This window comes from Lupinus angustifolius, chromosome LG20 (assembly GCF_001865875.1).
Source record: "Lupinus angustifolius cultivar Tanjil chromosome LG20, LupAngTanjil_v1.0, whole genome shotgun sequence".
Lineage (NCBI taxonomy): Eukaryota > Viridiplantae > Streptophyta > Magnoliopsida > Fabales > Fabaceae > Lupinus > Lupinus angustifolius.
The window spans coordinates 5,646,630-5,671,942 of NC_032028.1; the positions used below are offsets into that span (position 1 = coordinate 5,646,630).

The 25,313-nt window shown below is 30.6% G+C and overlaps 2 protein-coding genes and 1 long non-coding RNA gene across 6 annotated transcripts; 2 read left to right on the top strand and 1 right to left on the bottom strand.

Moving 5' to 3' along the window:
- LOC109336543 (trihelix transcription factor GTL2-like) lies at window positions 3,510-5,898 on the top strand. Of its 2 annotated transcripts, XM_019573210.1 has the most exons (3): window positions 3,510-3,919; window positions 4,444-5,300; window positions 5,355-5,898. In XM_019573210.1, the coding sequence occupies exons 1-3, from the start codon at window positions 3,531-3,533 to the stop codon at window positions 5,843-5,845; spliced, it is 1,737 nt and encodes a 578-aa protein (XP_019428755.1). In that variant the 5' UTR covers window positions 3,510-3,530; the 3' UTR covers window positions 5,846-5,898. The 2 variants fall into 2 exon arrangements, with proteins under 2 accessions (XP_019428755.1, XP_019428754.1); XM_019573209.1 differs by having other exon boundaries at window positions 3,531-3,919; window positions 4,444-5,898.
- Window positions 5,921-7,444, bottom strand: LOC109336544. Its single transcript, XR_002106359.1, has 2 exons — window positions 7,198-7,444; window positions 5,921-6,008 (listed from the first exon to the last, which is right to left on the bottom strand). It is a non-coding gene; the product is annotated as an uncharacterized LOC109336544 (long non-coding RNA).
- Window positions 18,174-25,152, top strand: LOC109336789 (serine/threonine-protein kinase Nek2-like). 3 transcript variants are annotated; one of them, XM_019573610.1, is made up of 15 exons: window positions 18,174-18,395; window positions 19,164-19,278; window positions 19,519-19,585; window positions 19,864-19,929; window positions 20,117-20,163; window positions 20,278-20,323; window positions 20,439-20,519; window positions 20,620-20,662; window positions 20,740-20,789; window positions 20,889-20,970; window positions 21,059-21,108; window positions 21,754-21,827; window positions 22,085-22,136; window positions 22,895-23,350; window positions 24,130-25,152. In XM_019573610.1, exons 2-15 carry the CDS (start codon window positions 19,193-19,195, stop codon window positions 24,787-24,789), a joined length of 1,860 nt encoding a protein of 619 aa, XP_019429155.1. In that variant the 5' UTR covers window positions 18,174-18,395; window positions 19,164-19,192; the 3' UTR covers window positions 24,790-25,152. The 3 variants fall into 3 exon arrangements, with proteins under 3 accessions (XP_019429155.1, XP_019429154.1, XP_019429156.1); XM_019573609.1 differs by having other exon boundaries at window positions 18,175-18,395; window positions 19,157-19,278; XM_019573611.1 differs by lacking the exon at window positions 18,174-18,395 and adding an exon at window positions 18,832-18,977 and having other exon boundaries at window positions 19,157-19,278.

Here is a 25,313-nt window from a genome sequence, read left to right on the forward strand (position 1 = left end):
TTATTATTTAAACAAAGATAAATTTTATTTTAATCCTTAGAAATTAGGCTTTTTATTTTAGTCCCTCTAAATTACAATTTTTAAAATTTTAGTGTATGTAGGCATGTAACTTTTTAAGTGAAGAAGCTTACACATATGATTATTTGAGAAATACATTTGAACCTTAATACATGAATGAACAATGTATATATGAACCCTAATCCCCAAGTCAACAAATAAAAAATAATATTATCCTTTAAAATGAAGCATACAATTAGGCAAGTGGCATATCATAAAACAATTTGATCTTCAATATTGTCCTGTGCTTTCTACCAAATTAATTAAAATAGATTTCGATTTTCTTTCTACGTGTGCCCAAGAAAAACAACAGTTTCAATAACTACCCAAATCAAATGTGGTTTATGTTTCTTCGAATTTAACTAGGCAGTGGTTTATGAGGAAGCAGTTTGTGGCATGCTAGACAATAGACATAAGTTGGTGGCAGGTGGCTATAAATACAAGAGGGGGGTTGAATATTTGTTTTAATTGAGATAATATATTTTTATTGGTCCAAAACATGATTTAAGAAATAGTTTGAAACAATATATCATTGTCCTATTTCTTTGAAGTTCGGATATGGAATACATGAAATACATCAAATCTCAATCAATCGGGACCCTTGCCTAAGGTCATTTTAGGTTATACATCATAAATGTACAAGCTCAGGGATGATGTACAAGCTTACATCAATCAATGTATAAGGCTATCACCCATTATATAAGCTTATGCCATGCAACTAAGAGTGTGACAAACGGACCTAAACACAAATATGAAATAGAAATTTATGAATAGTTGTGGAAATTATTAAAAAAAATATTGTATTAGTATTATTATTAAAAAAAGTTATATTGAAGAAAACCAAAACTCAATCAAATAACTGAATACCAAAACATATTTAACCTATTCTATTTGAACTCACCAAGAGCAAAATTCTCTTATAAAGTGAAAATAAATGCGCCTCCACGCTCACTGTGACAATTTTTTTGGTACCACTTGCAAGCATGTTCTGAGTGAAGTTGGGTGGGTCAAACTCGAAAAGATAGGAGGGAAGCCTTGTTGGTACAAAAGGGTAGGATTGGGCTATGCAAGAAAGATGAGGTTATGACACATCTCTTTCCACAACTCATTGCAAGCTGGGTAAAACTTCTAACTCTGCTGGAACCATTAACCATCTTACCCCACCCCTCCCTTGCTTCACACGCTTCCTTCCTCTAAAAGATCTAAACTTTTCTTTTCTTCCCTATTTTCCATCTTCAACATGCCTATCCTTAACAAATTTTGCTACTAACAAAGGTATCTCAACTTTTTGTAAAGAACTAATTACTTTCAAGATGTATGATTGTCTTATTCTACAAATGTTGCTCTCAGAAATCAAATATTTGAACTTTTAGTTTTTCTAGGGATCTAGTGAACTTTACATTACTAGACTAATGTCGCTTATCCTTAATTTCAACACACACTACAATAATCTACATGTTTAGGTGCAACAACATTATATAAGTGACTCAATTATCTTCTCTTTATTTTCATTCTTATAACAAACTACCATTAATTAGTATATTTATAGCTAGAAGCAAAACTTAATGAAAAGAATCAAACAAAATAATATGGAATGGGGAAAAGGGGCAAGTTAGCTTAAGCTAAGATCATATAATCATAAGCAGACTCTTAACAAAATGCAAAATCTCAAAAAGTAGAAAGTAAAATCCTTGAAAGTGGGGGAAATATTCTTATTGCTGGTGTTCTTAGATCCACACTATACATGTTATAATAGAGTAGCTAGGACTAACACATGCAACATTAAATTGAAATATATATATTTGTCTATGCTAGAAATTGAAAGCAAGAATCTCCAATCCCCTGTGATATAAGAAAGAAAAATACTTAATCATTACATTTTTAATTTAAATACATTTTTTATAACTAATCATAAACAGTATCACATGGAGTGATACACTTTATAGTACAGCAGATATGCTCTCAAGGGAAGGGGGCTCTGTGATGAAGCTGTACTATAATACTGTGTTCCATTGTACCATGTGAAGATTCCCATCCTTAAATAATTGGTCCCAACCTCTGCATGTTTTCACGTGTCCTGCTATCCCCGGATGCCGTTAATTACACCATCATGAGCATCAGCTACTGCATAGGATTCGAATGGCCCAGTCACAACCATAATTATTTATTTTTATTTTTTTTGTTTTGAAGGATCATTTTCCATCTTATAGCAGTGCCATCATTTCATTACAAGATACACATCCCATACGCGCGTCTACTTCAAATTCTCAATCATGTATATTCTATATAATGAATAATTGTATAAGAAACTAATCTCTTTTATAATTGTATAAGGAACTAATCTCTTTTATCAAATATTGTTCGTTTGAGTACAATTAACCACTTTAAACTAGTGCGATATCTATAATTCTAATGAAGTTTGACATCACTAGATTAATGTTATGTCAAGTTGGTATAGTCAATCATATATTTTTTGATATAAACAATGATATCCACTGGTCATTCTTGGTAAGATAATATCTTTTAAGATGTATGATTGCATCTTCCAACAAATATCGCTATCAAGAATTAAAACTTTAAACTTTTAATTTTTTGGAATCGAATAAGTCTTACCTCACTAGACCAACAATTTATTAATAGAAAATCATATAGATATAATTTAGCCAACTCTTTCTTTTTCTCTTTCTTCTTTCCCTCCGATTGAAGCAACTGCATTCATATCCTCATTAACTACGAACCAGGAACATGTCACACATAGAATCGTTACAATTTTTATTATTACATTCAACTTAATCCTTTATATACGATGTCTACATAACATATACTATTGAGCCTTGTGATTTTCTGACTTGCGAGGCTGCGTTGACTACTGCGGCTACCTAAATTTTCCTCATCAAAACTATTATAATGGATGGTAAGATGAGTAATTGGACTTCATTTGAAATTAGAAAACGCTGAAATATATATTTAATATACCTTCTATATTTGTAATGTGGATTGATTGACTTGTCCAAGGAAAATCACATTTTTATTTTACAATACAAAGTTTGAACATGGATCCACAAATATAATAGAAGCCCTTTTCAATTATGACCTAATTAATTACATTTCTCTAATAGTCTACAATTTTAATAAATATAGCAAACACAATTGGGAATGCATTTTAAAAAGTTGGTATAGAATGTTATATAAATATATTTTTTCAAAAGAATATTATATGTTATATATCTATTATGGCTAGGGTGGTGAATTCACTTTCTTCCAAAAGGGTGTGGTGGTGGGCTATCTTTTCCCTTGCATGCAAGGACAAATTCTTTGATAAATGTGAGAGAGAAAGACAGAAAGATAGAAAGAGAGAGAGGGTTGGTGTTTTGTAAAGTTGCTTGAATATCATTTTTTCTGATTTACAGTGAGCAAAGAAAGGAAGAGAGGTAAAGAAAGAGAGAAAGTTTCTTAACACACAAAACACAAACATGTTTGATGGAGTACCAGACCAGTTCCATCAATTCATAACACAAAGGACTTCACTTCCTCTTCACTTACCTTTCCCTCTTCATTCTTCAGCTGTACCAAGCAATAGCAGCTTCCCTTCTTTTGATCCTTATAACCCATCTTCTCATCAATTGCCACTTCAACTCCAACCCAATCTCTTGCACCAATTACAGCACCAACACCAAGCTTCTATCCACAAAGAACATGGAGCTGAGAAGGAAGAACATGGTACTGTGCCAATGAACTTTGAAGTTGATCAAAGAGATCAAAATATTGATCTTTGGACTAATGATGAAGTGCTTGCACTTTTGAGGATCAGATCTAGCATGGAGAGTTGGTTCCCAGAGCTCACTTGGGAACATGTCTCAAGGTACAACAAACTATACTCTTATTATTAATTACTTAATCATATGCTTACAATTAAATCGATAACTTTGTTTTTTTGTTGTAATTTACTTGTTTTCAGTTAGTGGATCAAATTAAACAAACACACCTTGGTTTCGAAATTTGAAGCACCACCCAAAAAACACAGAAGTAAAATTAACGAGCTTGGTCTTAAATTTGTTTTAATTTAATTAATTTGTTGTTGCATTGCATCATATGCTGCTACCTCCATGTGGTAGACAAACACACACGTGTACCTAGACTTTAGCTCACACACTGACACACCGTGAGACACACATAACACATAACACATAACCCGAGAGAAAGAATAAAAACAAGGTTGAAGAAGTGAGAGAACCGGTGAAGGAAGAAGGTTAAAAGGGACGAAAATTATTGATGCAATATCATTTTGTCTATTATTATTACGTGGTGAAATGAAGAATAAATGCTTCTCTAGTTTGGTGTTATTTATTTTGGATTTATAGCTGTGTGTATTTATGGTGGGCACAGGAAGCTAGCAGAGCTTGGATATAAGAGGAGTGCAGAGAAATGCAAGGAGAAGTTTGAAGAGGAAAGCAGATATTTCAACAACATTAACTACACCAAGAATAATAATAATAATAATAATAATAATAATTATAGGTTTCTTAGTGAGCTTGAAGAGCTTTATAATCAAGGTGATAATCATCGAGTTGCTGGGAGTGAAAAACCAATAAGCATAGAAGGACAAGACAAGATCATGGACCTAGAAGAGGATTCAACAAAACAAAAGGTGCAAGATGATGATGATGAAGAAGATGTGGTTGTGGAAAAACCAAAGGAGGACATGAGGGCTAAGAGGAAGAGGCCAGATAGGTTTGAAATGTTTAAGGGTTTTTGTGAGAGCATTGTGCACAAGATGATGGAGCAACAAGAAGAGATGCACAACAAATTGATTAAGGATATGATGAAGAGAGATGAAGAGAAGTTTGCAAAGGAAGACGCTTGGAAGAAGCACGAGATGGATAGGATGAACCAAGAGCTTGAGATTATGGCACAGGAACAAGCTATTGCTAGTGATAGACAAGCCAATATGATTGAATTCTTGAACAAGTTCTCAGCAACCACTTCTTCCCCTATTTCAAGCCAAATCAAGGTAACAAATGTTTCAAACCCAAACACTTGCACTACTACTCCTTCTTCACCACCATCACAAAACCCTAATCCTTCTATTATGGTCCTAAATAATCATGTAAATAATGTTTCTTCAGAAGTAGAAAACCCTAGCTCTATTCCTTCCCAAGAAACATTACAAAATGCTTCTTCTACTACTTCACCTCCAATTATCCAGAACCCTAGTTCTTCTTCTCTCAATAGGCAGAATAATACAAATCCAGTTTCAAATAAAGCCTCCTCACTTGTTATTGTTGAGAAAGATGGTGTTGGGAGAAGATGGCCAAAAGATGAAGTTTTAGCACTGATAAATCTCAGGTGCAATAGCTTAAACAATAACAACAATGAAGAGATGGAAGGAAACAAAGCTCCATTGTGGGAGAGAATCTCACAAGGAATGTTGGAGTTGGGATATGAGAGAAGTTCAAAGAGATGCAAAGAGAAATGGGAAAACATAAACAAATATTTCAGAAAAACAAAAGATGTTAATAAGAAGAGATCACTTGATTCCAGAACTTGTCCTTACTTCCACCAATTGAGCAATCTGTATAATCAAGGAAAACTTGTTTTACAATCTGAAAAGCTAGAAAATCAGTTGAGTCCACAAGCAAATACTGTGGGAGTGAGTACACCAGATCAAAATCAAAGCAAATTAGCTGAGTCTTCTTCTCAGGTGGGGTCTGGTGGTTTCAGTGTTGATCATCATGTAGGTGAGAAAACTTTGGTGCACGTACCTTCTTTGGATTTTGATCAGTTTTAATTCATTGATTTGTCCATTTTCTATATGAAATAATTACAAGTACAACTTCTATTGTAGGTTCTTGTTCTTTTCTTATTATTTTTATTTTGGTTGATGATGACTTAATTTCTTTTATCTATAACTTATAATTAAAATGCACCAGAGTACTTGTATATTTTAAAAACTTAGATTTTTAGTGAGCACCGACAACTTGAGGATGACAATAAAATTTCTGTTTGGCTGTAAGTGTAATTTTTATTTTCAACTTACATAAATTTTCCGGAAAGATAAATGTTTTATATATGTTTTACGAGCTATGGTATCATATATTGTAATCCCAATTATAACTATATCAATTATATTTTTTTTTAAGTTTTCTACAATTATAATAAACACAATCATAACTAGAATTTAAAACATTGGGAATGCATTGACCTTGTGAAAAATAAGGTAGAGATGGGAAGATATTTTTTTAAGACATTCTTCGCTATACTAGCTAATGTACCTGAGCTAATTATAAGAAGTGGACCAAAAGAAAAGAAAAAAAACTATCAGGAACAACAATTGCAATGCTACATTCACTTAAAATTTTATATGCATATTGATGGATTCGTAGTTGGAAATCTCCAATCATCTGGGATACTATTCTTATTGGGATATAAAAATAGTGAAAAATTAAAAGTAAGACATCATCACTAAAACTAAAATTTATGAACTTTTTTCATTTATAAATTCAAATCATCTTCTCATATTTATTATGAAACTTTATATCCAATAATCTCTCCTTCAAACATAGATATCATATAATTATCAGTCTATCATGTCTTAGTTAAATTATTGGCTCTGATACCACTTATTAAATATGTTCGTAACTTGGGTGTTTTCAACCACCGGATAGTCCTATTGCTATAAGGGAATGGGAAGAATAAAAAAACTATAAGTGAAACATCACGTCTTGAACAAAATAAAAAAACTAACAATGGTTTCATTAGATTTTTTCTAATTATAATTCTTTCGCTAATTATCTCGTATTAAACGTGAGAATTTATACTTGAATCTATCAAATACATGTATTTTTTAATCTTTATCATTTAAATAAAATCTAACTAATCATCTTATTTGTTCTTATATCTCATAATCATAATTCTTCTAATGATGAATATATCAAATATTCTATGTTGACATAGATAGGGAGTGGAAAGATTTGTTTTTTTTTTTCTGTATGATAATTGAATCATGAACAGTAATAGTAAGAGTGAAAGACGTATATGATTTCAATAATTAAAATAATATAATATATTTTACAAAAAAAGTTTAGAAATGTTCACATTTTAAAGTCAAATACTAATATAATGAGTACAAAACTGAAATACCTTTGGGGGAGCACAGAGCACAAAATAAAAATTATGGAGAGTAGGGAAATACGGCTAAGAAACGTGAATATGCAGTGGGGGTGTGGGGGGACCAATTTTAGGATTTAAAACTATCTACTTAAATATCCTACAACTGAGAGGATGGGTAACTTTGTCACTTTCCTATGTTTTGTTAGTGCCAATTTGAAGCATGAAATTCGACATGAAATTAAGCTTAAAATTGGAATTATGCCTTATAATTGACTACTATGTTTACCTGTACGTATTTAGAATGGAATCATAATTCCGAAAACATTTCCCTAAAATTATAATGTATTTAAATTTATCTGACTTTTAGCATGAATCTTAAAAATTATAATTCCACTACTAAAATGTATTTGATGGATATTGTCATGTACTACCATCATCACCACCACCACTCAGTTGTTGCCATTAGTTCCATTGTTGTTGCTCTTGTCATTATCATTAATCGTCGTCACCTTATTCTATCCCAAACTTTGTATTATTCTATGTATTTTTTATTTTTTCATTAATTCGAATAGTAAAATATAAATTAAATATATATTGATTTTGTATTTTCTGACTAATGAAAATGAAATAGTATTTAAAATGGTATATATATACATTAGGACAGAAAATGTGTCCCCCTAATACCATTGTTGCCCTTGCCGCCTCCCTTCATCACCAACCTTCTGCCATTCCAACTTAGCGTTATGTGTGTTTTGTTGGTCAAATATTAACATTGAGTAGTATGATATTTAATTTACTAGCTTTCTATGATAGTCCATTCACATGTTTTAATTTGTTGTTAAAAATAACGCTTTAATGTGTGGGACTCTAACCAAATAAGTCATAGAAGTAGATTTAAAGAGTTATATCTGACAAGAGTGCATGAGCTAGTCTTCTTTCAAGTTGGTTAATATAAAAATTTAATATATATGATCAATTTAAAAATGAATTAAAGAGCCAACTTTAAAAAATCTTTTTGCAACTTGAAAAACATCAAATAACTATCTAAATAATTTAGTAGTTTTGATGAAAGCTAAATACTCTTATAGACAAGTTTGTTGTGAAAACTTTGTTAAGATTTTTTTTATACTACCAATAGTATCTCTTTATCTTTTTTATAAGTAAGAAATTAATCATTTTTAGTATATGAATATTCCTCTTAACAAATGTCACTTCCAAGAATCGAATATTTCATCTTTTTATTATCCTGGGATATGAGGTCTTACACCGACCACCAACACAACTCTGTTAAGATTGAATACATAGAATAAACTTTCTATTGAAAATCAATATTTTAAGATTTTTCAAAATACTAAATAAATCATGAGTCAGTATAAAAAATTGTTTTGCAAAATGACACTCTAATAGTATTTTATTTACAGATTATAATCATGCGCTCTTCATTATTAAGTGTCTTTTTCCATAAAAAAATTTATTTCTATTTAATTATGATTTTCAAAAAGTTTAACGCAATAAATATTATTATATTTTTATCATTATATTTCAGTTCTTGTTATTGTGAATAAATAAAAATATAATTGAGTAACATATAATCAGAAATCCAATAATTATTTTATTAAAAACAAAAAAAATCAATAAATTCTCCCATTTATATAATAATAATCTAATATCATTCCAAAAGAATAGATTAAAAAGTTCTCATATTCTGAATGGATGTGACCCCATACTTCGGATTAGTTGCACAACACCTATTTTCGTGCCAAAATCCTCCTATCTTCTCGGCTTTATTCCGGGGATGAATTCTTTTTGTTGTTGGCCAGTGTTTTGAACTGTGGTTGTGACGTCAATTGTGATAACGGTTATAATTATTGTGATTGTATCATTGTGATCGTTGTCATACCTATTGTGGAAGTTGTAGTACGAATTATTTTGTGATTAAAATTATTTTTGAATTCGATACGATCTGATGTGGTTATATTCCGGTTATATTGCAGCCGGATACAGTTACATTGTAGTATGATGTGAACACAATTAAAATCACTGGTTTTTCGAGTTTGTAAGAATTAACTCTTATCACACAAAGACGTTTGAATCTGCAATTGGTGTGGGGATACATTCGTACATAATCTCTGGTATTAATATAAGTGTTTATAGAGGCGTGATACTTGCATTGACCTTAATAAACTCAGGAGTCCTATCTCACCTAAACGCTAAGTAAAAAAAAATACTAAGCTTGAATTTTTAGAACAAGATCAATTGTTAAACAGATTTTTTATGATTTTGAGATTCTAAGTGGAAGTCCAATTGCAGTTTTTTTTGTTTCCCACCGTTATCCTCGCATTAAAGACAATCTTGTCCGAGACAGAAACATCTATAAGTACGTGAGACTAACTCTCCCGGTGGACATTTTTTCTATCCATAAGACTCGAACTCGAGACATTGCTTAAGAAGAATCAAACATGTATCACTTGAACCAACACAGATTAGTATCTAATTGCATTTTACAAAGATATCTATGTATATATATATAATATAGAAATATATAATAACATGCAAGAAGATATAATATACACTTATTCTATGTTAATTGTATGAAAATACTGAAATGTACTATTAACATAACTGAATTTGTTTATCATATACATAAATAGTAAATTAAAATAAAATCTAATACTAGCATACTTTTATTTATTTACTTAACTTCTACTAGGGTAACGGTGAAGCTTCTCACTATAAATTGAACTCAAAGTCTTATTGCATATTAATTTACATTATGTACTCTTATTTGATCCATGTTTTTATTTGGTGAACTATTGATCCCATTTAAAGACAAAATAATTCGGCAGTATTTATTTCAAGGAATAAAATTATATTCCTGGGAACCACATTTCTAGAAATGCTATTATTTGGATTATTATTCCTAAACATTTTAATAAAGATATTTGGTTAAAATTTCAAAGTTTCTAGAAATGACTTCAATCAGTTGATAATGTATACTCATAGAAATATATGTCATAATTTCTAAAGTACCCTGTAATATTCCTATTGTAAATAATATTGTACAATTGTATCTCACATAGTTTGAATATGAGTGGAATAGACTATTATAAGTCATTGTAAAGGAGGGTGAATCAAATGGACGTTAATCAAATTTCTAGAAGAATAGAGAGTCTAAGAAAAATTGTAGGGAAAAATATTAAGAAATATTAAGAGATCAATTGTTTATCAATGAATTTGATTTATATAAAACATTATATTGTTGTTCAATCTATAGAGTCAACCTTCCCTATTAGCATAAAGGTTTGATGTTGTAATTGTTAAAAAAATAAATCAAGAACACTATTACTGATGATTGGCTTGGAAATTTTAAAATGTATACAACAATACTATATAGAACATATCCTCTACTAATATTAACTATTATCATAATTTGTATTTATATGGAATGACTATTTTATCGTTGTATTAGTTATATACAAGCGCATTGTTACTACATAATAAAATGTATGTAAAAATAATTATAATAATAGATAAAAAGAAATAAGTTTTCTTTTGTTATTATAAGAATTATTTTTGAAATTGTTGAATGATAATTAGAGAGAAACATTTTTCTAGTTTTATATGACAATGAGAATATAATATACCTACATTTGAAGGTTAAATGAAAAGAGAGCAAAAAATAAATAAACTACTTTCGTAAGAATAATTTTTGTATTATAATATATTTTTAAACTTAAAAAAATATGAAAACATGTTATTCCCATAATCATATGATGATATGAATATAACTCAGGATAACGACGCCCCATAAATTTTAGATGTTTTGTACGTCATTTCCAAAAAAACATATTTAATTGAGAATCTCAATTTTGACGGGTGATATTTTGCATGGGCTAGTCAATTTTCGATTATTTTAGTTACATCAGTTCTTAAAACTATGTGTTCAACTAAGTAAACGACATGTATGCACTGAAATTTATTAAGCAATTTAGGTTAAACTTGAATGTGCTTAAGTATACACTAATACGCTTTGGCTCTAGCAATTGAGAATGAAAGAAATACGTGGGTTCATATATATATATATATATATATACGGAGCTAATTATTACGAGAAATATGAATATTTAATATAAACTACTAGATTTTATTTAAATTATCAAAATTAAAAAAATGCACGTAAATGATTATCATGTAGTTTTTAATTCTGATTATTTATGATTAATTATAAAATCCAAATCTATTGTTATTATAATTTTATATTATAATTATTCTCACTAAAATCACTCTTCCATATATATAGACGGCAACAGATAACACATGTACAATGATTTTCACACGAAAAGAGTCTCACTATGAGCAAAAGTTGATAAACTTATGAATTAGATTAATCTACATAAAGTAATTTAATATTTTGTTTTCATACCACCTAGCATACTTATTGAGTAAGCAATAAGACCGTTTCTACAATCTAAGTAAGAATTTTTCTGTTAAAAAGGAAATTAATAACATGGATAAAGCTTGTTACATACAACGAACATAGATTTAATATTAATTCATTTACCAGAATTTTTTACATTATCACATATTATTCAGTATTTTTGATACTTAAATAACATAATACAAATAAATGATACATGATATAATGATTTTAAATAAAATAATATAAATAAATTACTATTGAGTTAGTAGTAATGTTGTAAGCACTGGGCTGAATTGGACTGACAGTATCGATCTGATTGGTGACTTAATTTGGAAATGACTCTTATTTACAATCTTAATCGAATGTTGAATTGTACAACTTTGAACGGAGAAATTTCAATCTAATCATGTTAAACCTGTTTAAACTAAGTAACACCTAAAAAGTAAACTAAATTATAAATTAAAAAAATAGAACATTCCAAAAAGATAAATATATTATTTTAATATAATTATTCATAATTTAATTATATAAATTTTTACATTTACATATAATTATATATTTATATGTAATTATTAATTACATCTATACTATATATAAAGTCAAAACATGGTGTAACTTTCACCATGGTGTAATTTTCACTTCCTATTTTGCCCTTTACATTATTTAATTTTTACAAAAAACTTATATATTCCTAATTAATCACCCCAACACATTAACTAACCACATCTCTCACCTTAGCTTATACATTATCATAAACACACAAAAATTATAATATAAGGTACACTAAATACAACAAATATATTCTAATTATAAAAAATGAAATATATAAAAACTGAATATATAATATCATCTAATATTCAAAGTGCGTGACTGTATCTCCCAACTAGTATAAATAATATAAAAACTCTTGTCATTTGATGTGCAGTTTGAATTTCACAATATTGATGAATAGTATGGACGCTATACAGCGACAACAAGGGCATGATGCATATGGCGTAATTTGCTGTTAAGGGAGAGGGTCCCACGTTGTTTTTCTTGGAATATGAGGCTGGAGTGGGCCCCACACTTATCTGAACAATCAAACATTGCACATCACGTCACATGTGCTGCTTCCTCTGCATTCTGTTCTTCTGTGTGCAAACGTCCAACAACACTATGCGTCGTGCACGTGCATGTGTTGCACTCTCATTCATTCATCCAACACGCTCTTTATCGTTTCAATTTTATTTCCATAAAAGTCAACACACTTATATATTCCCATTGGCCCGTCTCAGCCAATTGCAACACACCCACGTCTCTTCTTCTTCCAATTTATTAGATGGAAAATTATGGGTTTAGTGGGGTTTAACTAAAAGGGATATTATTTATAATATGTCACTTTATAAAAATTACAAATTAATAGCACATGAATGAAGTGACACTCAATATGAAACAGTAGATATATCCCTAAATAAAATATGAAATTTATTGAATAATCTAATTTCTATGAGGATCAAGTTGGTGGGAACTGAGAAGCTTCCTATTGGCGTCAACTTATATTCTCTCCCATTTCCAAGGTCATGAAAAACTTTCCCTATACCATTTTTAATCCTAACGTTTTTAAAACTCCAATTTCAGTGGGACTGAGATGAGTAAGTCTAATTCCTCTCTATTACTAGAGAGAATATATAAGTTTTTTTAGTATATTTTTAAGGACAAAAATGTAATAACAGTCTAAAGTATGGGGATAAAAATGCATTATATTTTTGTTTTCTCATATATTTTTAATTAACTGGTCTCTCCATTAATTGAGAGGAGTCTTACACCTACTAGAGATAAATACTATAAAATATAAAATAAAAATATATTTTTATCATTGTCATTAAAAAGATAAACAATAAAACATAACGGTATTAGAGATGATTCTTGTCCCCAATTGATACTCTATATATAGTGACTCAAATGAGAACTTTTCTTATATAAAAATGTTGGGAACAATAAATTTGGGCCTATAGCCATACGTGAATGTTTATAATTAAAATTAGTTATCAATCACATAACTACTTAAAAAGTGAAGTGCATATATCTTTTTAATTTTGATCGTTTATATAAAAGTGAATAATTTATATCAATTGTTTTTGTTTCTAATAATAACAAATATTCTTGCTTCAATTATTTCCTATAATATATATACATTTTTTTTATTGATTCTTAACATAGAAAAAACATATCTTACCACATATATCTTCAAAGTATAACTTTTATTTCCAACCTAGATTCATAAATCATAACATGACTTTACCAGTTTTAAAGCTTCAATTGGTGTAAGTTTTCTTTTACATATTTTCTTTCACCTTTTACCTTTTTTTTTCATCTTTAGACCTTTGCCATTTTAATCTAATCACCTTAAATTATTTTTCCATGGAATTTAGACCTTTCCCCTTATAGTCTTAGTCACCATATATTATATTTAAATTTTATTTCTTGGTGAAATTGTATTTAGATAAATATAATGATAAATTATTAATAAGTTAATAAGAAAATTACTATAATTAAGCTCACAATAATAATAACAAATCAATGTATGTTAGTTATCACCGATAGCTAGACAAAACTATCATCAAATTTGATAGAAAAGAAGATGATAAGTAAATTTCAGAATTAAAAATGTAAAATACAATAATAATGATATATAAAAACGTCAAAATTAAATAATAATCACACAACAATCAAGATTAAAACAAAATGTATGAGTTGAAAATTTTCATTGTCAATAACTCAATATTATATTTATATAACTATCAATTTTATCATTAACTAAAGTTGGATGAGTAATTAGAAAAGAAAAAATGATTCTCACTATAACTCATCCATCTCATCTATGGCATAGATGTTTCATTATTATTGCTTTAAGAATAACCGTAAAAAAATATGACTTTGTTATGTACTAAAATGGTCATGGGGAAGCCCATTTTCAATTTTTTATTGATGTGAAATGTATCAATATTCAAATTTAGATTGGTAAAAAATAAAACTGAAAAACGATTCAAAAAATTAAAAATGCAAAAACTAAATGTGATTGAATTGTGATGGATTGACTTTTTAAAAATAGATCTATATGATTCGATTTTTGGATGGAATTTTAAGAACTACACTGATCCAAATTAGACTACATTAATTTGCTTATTTGGAATATGCACAGACAAAGACGTGTGCTTGAGTGTTTCAATGTATTTTAGTAATGTTCTAGAACAAACTAGAATACAAATTCAATTATCAAATGCTAGATTATGTAATGTTTATTTGATATGACTACAAAATATGTGTTTGCTAAGTAATATATTCTCACATATAAGTAACACGTTTACATCAAAGAGATATTATTTCTTTTGATGAATATAATTAAATTGTTAGGATCATTTTCTTCTTAAATACAATGCAATCATTGTGAAGGAAGAAATCAATGCGAAATATTTATATACTCAACTGCTTCTTTTTTAATGAGATTATCTTGTTATGAATATAATATTTTACTCATTGTCATAACCATAATTATATTGTGCTCTTTAATATAATATTTTTTAAAAATTTATACAATATTTTCTTGTTTGTTTATATTAACATTGTGGTAGGAACAAAGTTATGAATTTGTTGCATTGTGTCTTTATGTAATATGTAAAGAGTCATGACAAGGTTATGACAATATTAAAAAGAATGAATATGAATTCATTATTTTAAAGTATATTAGACTAAATATTTTAATCATATTTATGAGTTTTAGAGTGTACGTATAAAATTCAAATCTTTTATGAGAAAACAAACTATACTACATATAATATTTGGATGGATTTGATGCCTAAATACCGATGGAAACCAACCATGAACCCACCTACTTAAATGTGAATAAGAAGACCACATCTTTTAGTTTATATCATATGAATTTCATGGCATTTAATAAATGCTCATTGGGACTATATGGAAATAGGGTGAATTCACAATAATTTTATAAGTAAGTATAAATAATTAATATTAAAATTCAATAATAAATGTGTATAAAAAAAAGAAGGGAAATATGAAAAATAGTTATTAATATTTCGTTTATTAAAAGTTGATGTTTTATTATTTTGTTTCTATTCAAAATATTTTGATGCTTTAGAAATCTAAAGCTTATTTTTTTTCCAATATACTTTTATTTATTGGATTGCTCATTTCTTACTCCTCTCTCTTGGTTATGATAAGTACATAAATATTTTGATGGTAGGGCATACTTTGAATCAAATTAATTACATTAATTAATTTTTGTAATTTATGTGCATTATCAACTTAATTACATGATTAACAAGATGTTGGTCTAGTTGAGTAAAACTCATTAGATTATTGGATGACCAAAAGGTCAATGATTCGATTCTTATAAGCGACACTTGTTAGTAGAAACATTTACGGATTTCGAAATAGATTAGTTTTTTAACCAAAAAAATAAGAAGACATCCTTAGTACGTAATACAAACAACTTCATCACATGTAACAAAAGATGAACAATGTGAGTATGTTCATGTCTATAATTCCCTCCACCCTTTAATGCTTCTAAAACTTTTCATTTACACCACCCAGAAGCTTGCTGTACGTTGCTTATCATGGATCAAATCGAAATGAACTTGCATTTCCTTTAGCAATCATAGCCATGGTGATATATTTTGGGTTATAACATTTTCCTATGAGCTAAATGAAAGAAATATATAAATGAGTTTGACACTACATTTTGATCCAAAATCTTAAAGTATTAAGTTATGATTTATCTACTTATATGCTTTCTAACTCATTCATTTTTACATGATGTAAGATTTTTTCATTCACACTAGGAATATTCAATATGCCAATATCACTTAAGTGAGATGCACAAATTTTTTATATATGAAAACCCTTGAATTGCTGGTGGGTTGCGACTTGCAGGTTAGCAAATTAAACAATCTGGTTGGATATTTAATTCTTGATGACTCAATCTCTTATTTGTTATAGTATACAGATCTCTTATTTATTATAGCAAATTGTTCTACAAATGTAACAAATAAAAACACTAGTGGATTAGCAAAATGAAATAAATGGGTAAACCACTTTTGATAGTATAACTAAAAGGACAAAACTTAATTCACCACCACAATTAAGAGAAAAATGCACTCTATAAAGTATTGCAAAATGCTAAAACTATCTAGCACTCTTATTAGGTAAAATCTTAACTTAAACTCGGAATATGTATATAATCTCCCTCAATCGTCATTAGAGATGTTTTGAAATAAATCTCTCTTTATCCTTCTCTTAATTGGTTAGAGAGGAGATTGGAATAACTCATAAAGAACTTATTTATTTCATGAAAAAACATTTCACCTTTTATAAAAAAAATTAATATCATTTCAATAAATTAGCACTATTTTTTTGAAAATAAACGCTTGGATACCAAATGTGTTCTTATTCAAACTCATTGCCCCTTAAAATAAAAATAAAACTCATTATACTATTTTTGTATGAACTTATTATGCTATCTAATTTTGGTATCAGAGTCGACAATAAATGTTGATCAAACTGTAGACTCATTTTGTCAAATATGATACGCACCACCTCCACAGTCCACGCTGCACAAGTTGTTGAAAGTTCCCATTTGTTCAAAAAACTACAAAAAAAAAAAAACATTATTGACATTTTCATTAGAAATAAATGGTAAAATAGCCGAAAGTACCAGATGAAGAGGGTTTAGACGCTAACAACAGAGTTGTGTGTCCCCACCGTCTTTTTTGATTTAATTATTTCCAAGATTTAAATTAGTAATTTTTATGAAAGGTTACAAATATGTATTATTCTTGAGAAAAATATATATATTAATAGTATAATAGTTTTTTACATTATCATTATATTATTCATAATTTATTTTTTAATTTTTTTTACTTTTAAATAAAATAATTCAAATAAGCTATTATATGTATTTATTTATTTAACAAAAAAATTGCTCATGGTAAAGGACTAAGGGAACTGAGTTATCAATCTATTTAAATATTCTCATAAAAACTATGAATACGGACTCACCAACTCATTAATAACATTTAAAGACGGATCTGCCTTCCACATTCAGTCATTGGGACTTTACACATAACAATTATTTAATTCCTACCTAAAAATTTACCTTATATCTAAATTTTAATATATTGTTAAGATTTTATCCTAATCCCTATTACTAAACATTTAAAAGCACATATAAGTTCACTTTGGAGCAAAATAGTTATGATATAAACTATGAAACTATCACCATCTTTAACATTAGAGTGAACAAATAATTAAACTTGAAACAAAACCCAATAAAGCTTACAGTAGTGAAGACTGTCTATCGAGTGTGAGACAACCCACCTTATTAGTTAATTAAAATTTTATAAGGGAGTCAAATGCTGTTAAATTTAACTTAAGTCTAAACTACCTTAAATACATTATAAAATATCATAAATTCATAACTTATTTTGAAGCTAAGTAATTTATGAAAACTTATAAGCTTTATCCAATATATTTTCCCATCTACTTGGTCACTCTCATTTCTCCCTCTTCAGAAAAATCATAAATCTCTCCCAACTACACTAATAAAATATTGCAAAGTATTTCTCTTTACTACACTGAATGACAATGGCGAAAGAGATTCTTCTGCAACTTCTTCCTTAACAACAGTGTCGTTTTGCAATCATCTTCCTACATTCAACTTCGCATTCTCCACCTTGTAACTCATATTCTCTTTTCCTATCTTCTTTCTACATTTTCAATCTCTTGGATCCGTTCAGCTTCTTCTTAAACACAGGTACATTCTCTTTTTCCTTTTACTTCTCAACGTGTTTCAATTTTTTATTCTTTTTCTGCTTCGAATTTTTCATTTTCTCTCCGTTTATGTTATTGTTTCTTTGTATAACGCTTTTTCCTGCTACAGTTTTCTGTTACTGCTTAACTTATTAAGTACATAAGCAAAGCATAGTTAGTAATCTCTACTTTAATTGTTACTGCTTCGAGTAGCTTAGCATAATTTGAACCTTGCAATGACTATTATAGTTGAACGGAGTAACCGTTTCCAATGCACATAATATGCAATTTTTATTTCTAGTTTTGAATACATTTCTCATCACTATATGGAATGATATTAATAGTTTTGTGGTAGAACCTATTTATCAAGTAACTGGCGCACTCATTATTCACCTTCCATATTTAATATAATGTGATAGGTTGGAAAGTAAGTCTCACATAGTCTATCATATTGTCTGGGGAATAATTTAAATACTTGTTGCATTACTCCTCTTGTTGCCGATTGGTTTCGAGATGAAACATTAACTTATTTCAGAGTAGTCCCTTTGCCTTTTCTACTTCTACCTTGAGAAAGGAAAGAGAAAAGGTTAACTTAGTCTTAAATATTGCAAGCATATGCCAATTCTTGAGTGACTTTGCTGCTAATCTAATCTTCATTCTTAGTGACTTATTTGAATTACAATGGTTGTGGTTTTAACTTTTAAGTACGGTTTATGGTCACTTACCTAATTTTTTGTAAGGATTTAACATGCTTGACTTGTTTAGTAACCAGGAGAGGGAATTATCTTACTAATTGATGAGATGGAGCAGTATGAAGTACTTGAGCAAATTGGAAAAGGTGCTTTCGGTTCTGCTCTTCTTGTGAGACATAAGCATGAGAAGATAAAGTAAGCATGGAACCTACCTTACCTTTTTCATTTTCTTGGTTTGCCTCTGCTCCAGCATACTTTAAATGTCAATGTATGTAATTACATTCGGTATCCTTCCTGTTTCAACCTCAAGGGAGGTGAGTGTACCTTTTAAAACAAGGGATGAGGAGTGTAATTTAGTCAAATCATGATAGAGGTCAGTGTAATTTAGAGTATTCTTAACTATGCTTTTTAACTTCTGTAATTTGAATTGTATAGGTATGTTCTGAAGAAGATTCGGCTTGCCCGCCAAACCGAGCGCACTCGTAGATCAGCACACCAGGAGGTTGGTCTCTTAACAGTGATTCAAATTCAACCAGTGGATTAACTGATTATCTTGTGTCATTTTCTGTTTTCTAAAAGCTTCTCCTTCGCATGCTGCTGCATTTTGTTTCTGTTCTAGTGTTATAGGAATTTCATTTGCTAATGGGTCTATACACTGGTTTTGAACCTCAATATTTAAATGAGGCAGTAAACTTAACTTTTTTGACACATATCAGTGTAAAATTATTTATGGGCAGGGTTCAGGAGTTTTGTAACATTTATTTCTTGTGGCTTATGTAGATGGAGCTCATCTCTAAATTGCAAAACCCATTTATTGTGGAGTATAAAGATTCGTGGGTAGAAAAGGTACTGTGCTTAATTTTTATTTCCCTTCATCTCCTTAGTTAACTACAAGAGTAGCTTCTGCTAGAAGCTTTGCCCTGATAAGCATCTGTTGTGATTGGTGACATTGCTATTAAACCTCTTGGGCGTTGTATCATATAATCCTTCAAAAAGCTCAACCCTTGTTCTTTTTTGCCTCCTTTCTTCTCAGGGTTGCTATGTCTGCATTATTATAGGTTATTGTGAGGGTGGAGATATGTAAGTCTCATTTCTCTAACTTTTTATGGCATCCAATTTAAGGTTCTATTTTCTTTTAGCTTTGATATGTTGGAGCATGAATGTTTTTCAAAATACACTATTGATGTACCACAGGGCAGAAGCTATAAAGAAAGCTAATGGTGTCCTGTTTCCTGAGGAGGTTTTTGATTAATTTTTTCTTTTAAGAAACTATAATTCCCTTTTTATTTGGACAAGAATAAAGGAAACATTTGGACTTTTGCATTTAAAACCTAAAAAGGGTAATTTGTTTGCAGAAACTTTGTAAGTGGCTTGTTCAACTTCTTATGGCACTTGATTACTTGCACGTGAAACATATTCTTCATCGTGATGTCAAGGTTAGTAACAGACTTTTCTTTGTATGTAGAATTGTATTTCTATTTACATCTAAATTCTGTCAAGGTACATAATAATGAGAAAACCACATGATTTGATCAGTGTTCAAATATCTTCTTGACTAAAGATCATGAGATACGCCTCGGTAAGATTTTCTACTGTTCTTTTAGATAAGGCGTAGATGGTTGAACTTTTTCTTACAAGTGATCAATGATAAAGCAGGTGATTTTGGACTGGCCAAAATTTTGACTTGTGATGACCTTGCTTCCTCTGTAAGAAATGTGTAGTCTATGAATGTAATTTACCTTACTGATTTTGACTTTTACACGACTACTCTACGTATAATTATCAACAATTCTTTTGTGGCGTAGGTTGTTGGAACTCCCACCTACATGTGCCCTGAGCTCCTTGCTGATATACCTTATGGTTCTAAATCAGATATTTGGTCATTGGGTAAGCACTCATGTCATGGTTACTTTTGCTTCATAAATTTTCTATTATTTGTTTAGTGTATAGGAATGATCTGAGTTTTTTTGTACAGGATGTTGTATATATGAAATGACCTCACATAAGGCAGCATTCAAAGCATTTGTAAGTTACTTTTTTAATTTAAAAGTTTCTTTGTCTGTATCTTGGAGCATATTTAATAATTTCCTATACGCTGTTGGATGAACAAATTTCAGTTTATTACCAATAAGACAAACATTTCCTTATCAGTTTCACCATCGTCACCCTACCCTGTGTGGACAAGTGTGTGTTCTGTGTAATGACGACTAGTCTCATCCTGTTGATTTACTTTCTATCTTTATTGGTTATGTTCTGAACTTTACAAAAAAATTGTTTCCATATCTTCTTCCAAATTTGATTATTAAAATATTTGTTAGATATAAAACCATTTATAAGCTTTCACCTCAAAGCTTAAACTTCTGAGGGAGTTGGTTCTTGACATCATATCATAGTCTCTTGACCACTTATGACATGGCACCGGAGCCGCTATGATCAAATAGTCAAGAGATCGATCATTTCCAACCCCATTAGTCTAAATAAAATGCTAAACTTCAGCACAAGGTAGGTGCATTGTCTATGGTTCAAGCCCAAAGGGCTATTGTGTGAGGGGTGTGTTAAATATAAAATCATCAATGAGCCTTCAGCTTTTCACCTGATACCTTTAGCTTTTGGTGGGGTTGGTTATTGTATTCATGGCATTATCTAATCATCTTCAATTTCTATGAACAGGATATACGATCATTGATTAACAAAATTAATAAGTCCATAGTGGCTCCTCTGCCAGCAAAATATTCTGGTTCATTGTAAGTCCTTGTTCTTTCATCCTGCAGATAATTTGGCTGATCCTGCCATGTGCAAATTGCATGACCACGTCTTACACTCTTAGATTTAGCATTTTCACAAACTTAGTGCCAAAATTTACCAAAGGCAGCGTCTGAGGCGTAGCTAAAGATAATTCAAAGTGGGGCTTCTAGTAAATTTATAGTAATAAATTATTTATTACTATTATGGACTGTATCATTGATGGTCGATCTAGTTATATTATTTCCCCTTTTGACAGTCGAAGTCTTGTTAAAAGCATGTTGCGGAAAAATCCAGAGCTCAGACCCAGTGTATGTATATTTCTCCTCCAGCATAGAATAATTCAATGCAATGTGTGCAATGTCAGGAACCTTCATTTACTGTGTTTTGATGGATTTTGTAATGGGATAGACAGTCATTTACACCCTTTCCTGAGTATCAAGCATACATTTCTAAATAAAAATAGATTTGAGATGTCATGGCCCCGCCAGTAACCTGCATTGTTCCAATTTGCTTCAGTAAACTGTGATTTCTCAATTCTTATGGCTGTGTGCCAAGCTTGAAATAACAGGACAAGTACCTTTTTTGGTTTGCCTGGTTGGAGATGAGTTGAATTGACAATAAATTTCACATTACATTTTATGGTGATTTTAAGTTCTGCTTATCATCCTTTAGTGAAAAAAAATCTTTTATGGTACAAAATAAAAGTACTGAGTGCTTCATTGCATCAATAAATGTCAGGGAAACTTTATTCCACTGGGTGTACTGAATAATCTCTCGTTTACGTTTGCTGAGTATTATTTCTGATTACTTGTGCCACTTCCTAGTTGAAAGTAATGATTCTTGTCACCCTTGGGCAATATAATATTTTTATAGAATGTCTTGTTTAGTTTCGAAGTCCTTTGTCTCTAACTCCATAGATGTTCTTGCTCATCACCTGCTGCTATTTAACATGTTAAATTTAGCAATAGTTGTAACTTTAAGTAGATATCATGCTATGTGCTTAACCCAGTTTAAAAATCTGATCTGTCACATGGACCTGTTTTCTCATCTGAAATGTACTCTGTAGGCTGCAGAGCTGCTTGGGCACCCATATCTTCAACCCTATGTTCGTAAGGTCCATCTCAAAATCAATAGCCCCAGGCGAAGTACATTACCAGTTCATTGGCCAGAATCCAACTACCGGAAGAAAACTAGATTTGTCGATCCAGAAGATGATCGAATTCCCACTTATAAGGATAAGCAGTATTCTTTCTGCAATGATCGGACTCTAAATCCTAGTGTATCTGGAGCATATCATGATTCTGTATGCTCTACCCTTGAAATAGATTGTATTCCAGATCATATAAATCAACAGTTAGCAGAATTAGGTGTTGGAGATAGTCATGAAGTGAAGTCAATCCATAAGTCTGTTTCCAGAACTTTTAGTTTTGCTAATACTCGAAGGCTGACTCCATTTAAAGTTTCTGTCATCAACAAGAAAGTAATGGAACCCTCTAAGAATCATAAAGCAGCAACGCAAACTGTAAGTCTTCGGCCTGTTTTATGTGTGGTGGGGTGGGGGCATGTGTGTGAATGTTTGCAACTTAGCTTCTCATGAAACAAACTTAAGCATGTCAACTTTGTTCAATAGGTGGTTTTAGAATGGACAATTTTGCACCTGTTATAAACAATGGGGTAATTATATTGATCTCCTTAAGGTTAGCCAAATGAGAAAAATCTCTCTTCCACTTTTAAATATTAAAAACTGGTCCTTCAAGGTTAATGTTTTTGGTCTTTGCACAATTGCTCATGCAATTTCTCTCCAGAGTGGATGTCAAGTAAAACCTTCTCCAAAATGGTGGCTCCAGGGATTGAACCCCTAATAATGAAGCTAAGGTTCAAACTTCAAAGGGCCACAGTCTACTTTTACTGCGATCAACCACTGGTTGGATCCTTTACATGTTGCATTACAGAAACCTAGCCAAGTTTTTGCACTTCAATTTTCCCTGACAAATAACTGTGTCATACCATTTTTATATTAATAAAATACAGCAGAGGAAAGCTTATAATAAAATAATTTCTCAGGTAATAAATTTCTTGTAAATTCTCTTGTAAATTCTCTCTATCCAAATGTTTTATTAAACCAATAAAGACAAAGTATTTGTCATTTGTACAAGTTATATTCTACATATAATATACTTATCAGAGATTTCTATCATGAGATTGTTGTTTGATATTTTGTCCTCAGTCCTACCTCAATTGAAGTTATTGTATACAAAAAAGAATTGTACATGTCTGACTTTCTTAAGTTCGTGATTGCAGCTTCCTGTTTCACGCAATACCACAAAATATGCTCATGCCAATAGCAGAGCATCATTTCCACTGCCAAGGGGTGGTACTCAGCAGCAGCCTTCCTGCCGGCCCAATATGGGTTTGCTAAGCCATGTGTCTTCGCCAGACATCTCATTCAACTCTCCCATTTTTGATAAGATAGCTGAATTTCCATTAGCATCAAATGAAGATTCATTGTTTTCCCTCAATACAACACCAACATCTGCACAGGATTCTGCTGGCTACCCACCCGGTGGCAATCATTCAACTGTAATAGACAAATGCACAGTACAGGTATATAATAGACCTAGTTCTACGGATGCTTGGCAGGGAATCAAGCGCAGCATGTTAAAGGAAATCAATGAGGATAAAAGTGGTTCCTCTGATCAAAATGCAACAGCAGGTCCATTAAGCCACACCTCTTCGGACTTGCGCCGCCGACAGTTTGACACTTCATCATACCAACAAAGGGCTGAAGCCTTGGAAGGGTTGCTTGAATTTAGTGCAAGATTGCTGCAGCAGGCAAGGTATGACGAACTTGGGGTTTTGTTGAAACCATTTGGGCCTGAAAAGGTTTCCCCGAGGGAAACTGCTATCTGGTTGAGTAAGAGCATCAAAGAGAACACTCTCAGCCCTGAAGAATCCCCGTGAACTGCTACAATGTGTAATGTAGTCATATTTGCAGAGTTTGGTGTGTCATTTTCACACGGGAGCATTTAGGCAGATTATTTTTTGTAGGTTATCACTTTTAATTTGCCCTTTTCTTTTATGAAGCAGACAACAGATATTCTCATGATTACATTCTGCCTGACCAGTTTCGCAATTTATAGTGGTCATTATAGATCTTTCACCGATTCATAGTCTTTGTCGTCTAGGGAAGAAAAGCAAAGGTTGTTATCATGACCTGAGCCTATCTACTAGAATATTTTTCTTCGTCTTCTTTTGTTGTTGCTTAAATAGACTGTACATCAGCTAAACTACTGCAAAACAATGCCAGAATTTTGGTCATGAATAGATGCAAGATGTTGCCCAACTTGGAGTAATTGAGCAAGTGGTGTACTTTTGGCAACTATCTTTGTTCCTAATAGAGCCAAAAACTTCACTGGTGTCATCCAAGTTTTATCCTTGTATTATTTATGCTAGCTGTAAATTGAATGATGCTTCAAATAGAAATT

What these genes read in the sequence shown, in the direction of transcription:
- LOC109336543 (XM_019573209.1), top strand. Translation starts at nt 3,531, where the DNA reads ATGTTTGATGGAGTACCAGACCAGTTCCATCAATTCATAACACAAAGG. An exon ending in ACTTGGGAACATGTCTCAAG is followed by an intron (nt 3,920 to 4,443) that starts GTACAACAAACT and finishes TGGTGGGCACAG; the next exon opens with GAAGCTAGCAGAGCTTGGAT.
- LOC109336789 (XM_019573610.1), top strand. Translation starts at nt 19,193, where the DNA reads ATGGAGCAGTATGAAGTACTTGAGCAAATTGGAAAAGGTGCTTTCGGT. An exon ending in GTAGATCAGCACACCAGGAG is followed by an intron (nt 19,586 to 19,863) that starts GTTGGTCTCTTA and finishes TGGCTTATGTAG; the next exon opens with ATGGAGCTCATCTCTAAATT. An exon ending in GTGTCCTGTTTCCTGAGGAG is followed by an intron (nt 20,324 to 20,438) that starts GTTTTTGATTAA and finishes ATTTGTTTGCAG; the next exon opens with AAACTTTGTAAGTGGCTTGT.